Below are 7,349 nucleotides of genomic sequence, written 5' to 3'. Positions count from 1 at the left end.
AATCCTAACAGTCAAAATAATGTGGCAATAAGCTTATTTTTCACCCAACAAGGACTAACATAATCACTGAACAGATTTTAACTAACTGTCTTTATTGCCCTGATAAACTATAGATCTTTTATAGATCAATTATATATACTATAAATTGCTTCTGCTAATCTACCAACATTAAATAAAAAATGGCATACAAGAGTAAGGACCTGTTCTTACTAAAATGATCGCATTGTATCATCACAAGTCAAGAGTTTTTATATAGGGTGGTGCCTGTGGCTCAGTGAGTAGGGTGCCAGCCCCATGTACCGGAGGTGGCAGGTTCAAACCTGGCCCCAGCCAAAAACTGAAATAAAATAAAATAAATAAAATTAAATTAAAAAAAAAAAAAAAGAGTTTTTATATAAATAAATTCACTTTTGCTTGCTCAAATTCACAAGTTCTTCAACTCTTCCAAAGGATGGAAAGCTTGAAAATCACATTATCATTATAGATTAAGAAAAACTATCATATTTAGTATAACTACATGATAAATCAGATATTTCATACTAGAATCCCACAATGTACATGTAGTAGAAGACATTAAAGTTTAAATGGGAAAAAAATGGTATAAGTAAGAAATCTTATAAGTCAAGAAAATTATATTCAATAACTTGGATATTTTCTTACAATGAGGAAATGTCCATCATCATTGCATGCCATGATGAGGCTGCATTGGCACAACTCAATCAGAGATGAAAATAAGGAGCTGGGGCTCAGCTCAGTGCCTGTAGCTCAAGCAGCTAAGGCGCCAGCCACATACCTCAGAGCTGACAGGTTTGAATCCAGCCCAGGCCTGCCAAACAACGACAGCTACAACCAAAAAGGAAAAAAAAAAAATGGCCAGGCGTTGTGGCAGTCACCTGTAGTCCCAGCTACTTGGGAGGCTGAGGCAGGAGACTCGCTTGAGCCCAGGAGCTGGAGGTTGCTGTGAGCTGTGATGCCACAACACTCTACCCAGGGTGACAGCTTGAGGCTCTGTCTCAAAAAAAAGAAAATAATGAGGAGGTGAGGCAGATGTGCACACATGGCAAATGACCTGTGCAGCAGATTCTACCCCTGCAGTGTTTCTAATCCATCTCCTCTGAGTAATTCAGACCCCCCTTCATCCTAAGCTTGGAGCATAAGCCCCAGCCTATAACACAACTCTCCGCCTCTTCTCACTCCAAACCACAGGGTTCCACACTTCATCAGAGTCTCTCTCCTATTCACTCCCTTGGCTCCAAGCATACTGAAGAAAAGTCTACCTATGCTTTCTTACAATCATTTGTGCTATTCACATGACAATGGGTCAATCTGGAATATCCTCTTGTCCCCTTCCTCTGGTGGATGAATTCCTGCTCCCCTCCAACTCAAAATGCATTCATACAGAAAGCCTACATCCTCTTCACTGCTGTCAGAGGAGAGGGCTGGGGCTGGAGCACTAACAAATCACAGCCTACTTATGTGGTCGAGTGGGGAGTTACTAGAGGGATGCACATCTCCTTTCATCTTTGAATTCCCAAGGCCTGATAAACATTTATTGAAATGTGCTATAATAAGAACTATCATTAGGCATTGCACAAAATAGTTAATGTACGTTCCCTTAATCTGCAAAACAACCACAGAAAGCAATTATTGTTTTACAGATAAGGAAACCGTTACCAAAAATGGGGTAAAGAGAGGAAATATCCCATAAACTGCAGTTATCAAGGGACCACTGATTATCAGCAGTTTCCGTATCTCCTGAAATTTACAAGAAACAAAATTTTTTTTAGATTTCATTAGTCAAACAGAAGCACAGTCTCTCTGTTTCTTAAAGTTTATAAGATCATTATTTTAGATAGCAGATGTATATCTGAGGCATATCCTACTACAACTTAATGCAATTTGAACTTCAAATATCACAAAATTAAGTCCTTATTTTGATATTTTGGGGGGTTTTTTGTTTGTTTTAAGACAGAGTCTCTCTCTCTCTGGTACCTAGGCTGGAGTGCTGTGTTATCAGCCTAACTCATGGCAACCTCAAACTCCTGGGCTCAAGTGATCCCCCTGCCTCAGCCTCCTGATTAGCTGGGACTACAGGTACCTGCCACAAGGCCCAGCTAATTTTTCTATTTTTGGTAAAGACAAGGTCTCACTCTTGCTTAAGCTGGTCTCCAACTCCTGAACTCAAGGGATCCTCCTGCCTCAGCCTGCCAGAGTGCAACGATTACAAGTATGAGCCACCATGCCCAGTCTCTTTATTTTGGTAGTTTAAATAACCCAAAATCTACCCAGATAATGTTTTTCTCAGATCTTTTTCAGAACTTTAAAAGAAAAAAAGTTTTCTTATGAAGGAAGGAATATTTTATTTCAAGACTGAGCTTTGGAGTGATAGAGCATCCTTCCTTAGCCATAGCAAGATTAAATAATAGTGGTAAAGAGGTTATAACTACTTTTGTTTTTATGTCCTTTCTTGAGGGGAAAAAAGGCAAAATATTGGCAACAGTACTGTCCTCTTTTTTTTGGCTGTCCTGTGAAATTCCAGGGTTTGGGAAAGGCTGTGACTGCATTAAACTCGTATCTGCATACAGCACTGCAGTTGGTGAGATTTTCATTCTGAACTCCAGCCAAGATATGCAAAGCTAATTATGGAACTGTTAATTACTAAATGTTTAAAAGGTTATTTGAAGGCGACTAAGCTTCCACTAATATTGCAAAAGAATGCTAATAATTTTTACCATAAATTTGGGTCCTTACTTGTTCAAAGTCACATGTTAATACAAGTTTGAAATTAATATTTCACTTGTAAATGTATTTCTAACTAACAAATTCAAATATCACTATTATGAAACCTAAATGCTTGTAGCAAATCATTTCTTGATGAGATACATTTTTACCATTGCATACACACAGTTCAGTTGTGTTTTAAAAACAGAAACTACTTAAGAAACAAATTACTAGAGCACAAAAATCACCAAAACTATAACCAAAGTATAAATTATCAAATGAAAATATGAGTCTGCTTATAAACAAAAGTAAAAGAAACTCAAATGGAGCCTATAGCTCAACCGGCTAAGGCGCCAGCCACGTACACCTAAGGTGGCGGGTTTGAATCCCCAGCCCGGACCCGCCAAACAACAATGACGGCTGCAACCAAAAAATAGCCGGGCGTTGTGGCGGGCGCCTGTGGTCCCAGCTACTTGGGAGGCGGAGGCAACAGACTCGCTTGAGCCCAGGAGTTGGAGGTTGCTGTGAGCTGTAATGCCAGGGCACTCTACCCAGGGGGACAGCTTGAGGCTCTGTCTCAAAAAAAAAAAAAAAAAAGAAACTCAAATGGAAAATTTAACCATAATAGACAAAATTCTACTAGATTTGAAAGTTAAATATTTGTGGAGATTCTCCTAAGATTTAAAGTTCTCTAATCTAAAGGTATTTCATTTAGCCCTTTCATTATCACTCCAGATGAATTCTTCTGAATGATTCTGCAAAGAATTAAGTCCTGTACTCTGACAGGACACATTCATGAGTTAGTAACTAAATCAAAAGGTGTATAAACAAACAAACAAAAAAAGTCAGTAGTGAAAGACAAAGTAAGATTATTAACTAGGAGGAGATGAAGAGATTATTTTACACATTTTTTAAAAGTAACTTTTACAACTGTCTAAAAATACATTAAATTAGGTCTTTAAAGAAACAACAGTTTTGCCACAGATGTTTCACCTGAAAAACTGAAAGCATTATGCACTTAAGTGCTTTACAGAAGCAATTTCAAAGGACCTGAACTCCATAAGGTAATAAAATGATTTAGAAAAATCATTTTATTGTATGAGCCTTGGGGGGGGTAAAGCTGTTTGTAATTTATTTACATCTTCTACCTCAACAAATTGCTTTGGTGACCAAGCTTCTCATTCAAGTGATTAAAGACACAAACTCAAATAGTTAAATAGAGCAATTACTTAAGAGACCAGCTTTTCAACAGAGGTACCCAGAAAAATATCAATAGAATGTTTAGTGCTCATTATTTTCAAAAGGGTTTGCTATTCAGAACACAGTACCCCATTGACTAGAACTCAGCCAGGTTTCCAGACAGCACCAGACACACATTAGATTAAAGAAGACCTTTTTCCTCCTCTAAAAATACTCAGAATATTGAGTGAAATAGTGACAGCCTCTTGAATCTGAATATGCATGACTTGGCTAAAAGTTCAGAGGATAATTTTGTTTTTGTTTTTGGTATTTCTCCTCACTATTTCATCTCTCCAAGGACCTTTTTTTAAAAAAGGAGTGCCCATCTTCCAGGTGGACATGAAAAGCTTCCAATTTTATCAAAGTTCCTGGGACGCTTCTCACCTCAGATTCTCCCCTAGCCAACTCAGGTTACATCATCTCTAGGCATTTGACACAATACAAAACGATGTCTTCACAGAGTTTGGGAGAAGATTGGGGCAGCAAGCTTTTTAAAATTAAGAAATTTTAATTTTAAAAAACAAAATAGGCTCGGCGCCTGTGGCTCAAGTGGCTAAGGCGCCAGCCACATACACCTAAGGTGGCAGGTTCGAGTCCCCAGCCCGGCCCGCCAAACAACAATGACAGCTGCAACCAAAAAATAGCCAGGCGTTGTGGTGGGCACCTGTGGTCCCAGCTACTTGGGAGGCTGAGGCAGGAGACTCGCTTGAGCCCAGGAGTTGGAGGTTGCTGTAAGCTGTGATGGCACAGCACTCTACCCAGGGGGACAGCTTGAGGCTCTGTCTCAAAAATAAATGAATTAATTTAATTTAATTTAATTAAAAAACAAAATACATATTTTTTCCATTCTTTTCTTTGAAAGCTTTCTTTCTGCCTATGAGAAGCACACAAACTCCTTAATCACGTCTATCCTCAGAAACAGAAGGAAGCACAACAGCAAACCTTTCCTCTTCACGTCCTTCTGTTCATCACATCAAGCTTATCTAATAACGCTGCTTTTCTTAAATTACAAAATTCCAACTCTTAACCATTCATGAGAAAAGACACTAGTGGAAATTGTCCGGCACTGTATTCACAAAGCACTGTTAACATAAAAACACCTTCTACAAAAGCTTTTTTTTTTTTTTTTACACTTTTGAGTAAATTTCAAGCTCTTAGAAGATTATTTCTAACAAGTCAGGTAAAGATGAAAACATTCACATGGCAGATGACTTTCTCTTTAAAATAATAAACGAAAGTGGGGGTTTGGTTTAGTAATATCCAAATGAACAGCAAAGTTAATAGAGCTGACACTCAGGAATGTTCAAAAGGTTTCTAAGTTGCTCTATGTTCACTTTTTCTATGAAGATTTGCTGGGGGGAAAGTGCTGATTTCAGATTGTCAATGGAGCTTTCAGGGGTAACCCAGCCCACTTCTGACCCAGGCCAGATTCTGCGTTGGGTCACTTTTTATTCTATTTTACACACAACTGGAGGGGAATAGGAAAGTTTAACAGTTCATTTATTTGGCACAATCCCCACACTGTCACAGTAGAGGTTTTGTCCCTGTTAGTCTTGTTTGGTGACACACACCCCCCACCTGATACTAGATTTCAGTCATTGTTATTCTTCTAACTAATCTGCCAAAGGTATGACAACTCCCCCCCTTTCTTATTTCCACCTAAGGCCTCTGACATCATTTCCTGACCAGCCTTGCTAGGATCTAACAATTTCAGCATGTGTAATATCACTTCGCACTTCAAACAGTATTTTTCAAAGGTATTGAAATATTTCACTGAAATCTGCTTTTCCTTCACAATGAGACTGGGAATGTGCATTTTCAGATGCCAAAGACTGATTCAACTTACAATTTTAAACAAATAGTTGATTAGGAAGGCACAGGAGAGGAGAGTCAGTATAATACCAAAAAGACAAGATCAAAGCAGGACATTCCTTGTTTGTGATTTTAAAACGTCTTTTAGAAGAGAAACTTTCTAGACGTACTGAAATAAGTTTTCTTGTAAAATTACAGCCCATCTTCCACACATTTTAAAAACACATGCAATCTATCCATGATACACCAGATGTGACAGATCCATCAGGGAAAATGAAAAATCAAAAACAGTACCAGGTGTCATTCTTGGGGATACTCCAAAGGCAGCCTGTGGAAGATTCTACTTTCTTCTGTTCTGCCCACATTAAATAATAATAAACGTCAGAAAACGAGAACATTTGAATTTGAACAGATGGCATCCAACACCTCACAAGCAAAACAACTCTTTCAATCATTAGGTCCTAAATGTCTGATGGTCCCACGGATCAGGAGGGCTTATTTGTCTTAAGAGGGTTGGCAAACAGGATCCCCTGCAGTCACCATCTCAATGCTTAAGAATATGCGTCATTATCCGCATATTATATGGATATATACTATATTCTACATATACAACTAAAAGCAAAGAAAATCAGACCACCATAATTTTATAAAATGTCACTCTCTCCAGTCCAAGTTGAGACAATCAAATCCAAACACCCCCTTCAGCGATTCCTCCACTTAACCTAAGACTAAGCCTGAGGGTAAACAAATGTATAAAGGTTAACAAACTTATCTAATTTTGACAAGGTTGTGCAACACCAAAAGAATCCGCAGGGCGCCCTGCCGTGAGTGCATTTGAACATGCCTGCTCTGCAGTTAGGTCTGCAATTTAAACTAAAAACACCAGCCTCACTAGACAACTTTGTTTTTTCCTTCAATGAAAACCAGCATCTCTTTTTCAAAAAAAGCAAAATAGTAACTGTACAAACATCTCAATGTTTTACTTTGGAAGGCCAACATGGATTTTTGTCTTTCACACAACCACACAAGTTTCCCCCCTACCTTTGCAACTGAACTCTAAAGATAGAAGGGTCACAGGGAAAGGAAGGGACCTGCCGTCAGCGGGCAAGACTAGCTGGGCCCACCCCCTGAGATTCAGAGAGCAGCAGGGGAGAGGGAAACTAATTAGAGAATAAATACATACACACACACACACACTCGCGAGGCAAACGGAGAGGGAAGGTCAGTAATGGGGAGGAGAGTAAAGGAGGAGAATGTCAAAGAGAGGGAAAAATAAAATCAGGCAGGCTGGAGCAAAAGACTCTGAGGTGAGATGCCGTTGGAAGTTGGGGGTCCTGATAGGAGAAATGGGGTGCTCGGGGAGAACTGTGTCAGAAAGGGAGTGTGGGTGGACAGGGGAAGACCCTGCCTGGGACATGCAAATCCGGCCAAGTGCAGGCGGCCGGCAGCGGCAGTTCTCACCTGGGGGGTCCTCTCGGCGGGGTTCTTCATCACCGCTTGGCGGAAGCTGTTATCCACGTAGGACGCCATCTCCCCCCGCAGGCCGGGCCGGGGCCGCTCCGCACCCTCGCCGGCCT

General features: G+C 39.9%; 1 protein-coding gene across 6 annotated transcripts in view; it reads right to left on the bottom strand.

The window, feature by feature from the left end:
* RAPGEF2 (Rap guanine nucleotide exchange factor 2) overlaps positions 1-7,343 on the bottom strand; it is a 291,756-nt gene extending 284,413 nt beyond the window's left edge. For 5 of the 6 annotated variants that reach the window (XM_023516027.1, XM_023516031.1, XM_023516029.1 and 2 more), the window contains exon 1: positions 7,234-7,343. In XM_023516027.1, the coding sequence (XP_023371795.1) occupies positions 7,234-7,302 (69 nt within the window). In that variant the 5' untranslated portion in view covers positions 7,303-7,343. The remainder of the gene's footprint in view (positions 1-7,233) is intronic. The other variant, XM_023516030.1, reaches the window with a different exon arrangement.
* Between the last annotated feature and the right edge of the window lie 6 nt (positions 7,344-7,349).

This window comes from Otolemur garnettii, unplaced genomic scaffold (assembly GCF_000181295.1).
Source record: "Otolemur garnettii isolate 467f Iridium unplaced genomic scaffold, OtoGar3 scaffold00085, whole genome shotgun sequence".
NCBI classification, from domain to species: domain Eukaryota; kingdom Metazoa; phylum Chordata; class Mammalia; order Primates; family Galagidae; genus Otolemur; species Otolemur garnettii.
Note: the sequence above shows the minus strand (reverse complement) of the source record. Positions and strands in the feature narration are given on the sequence as shown.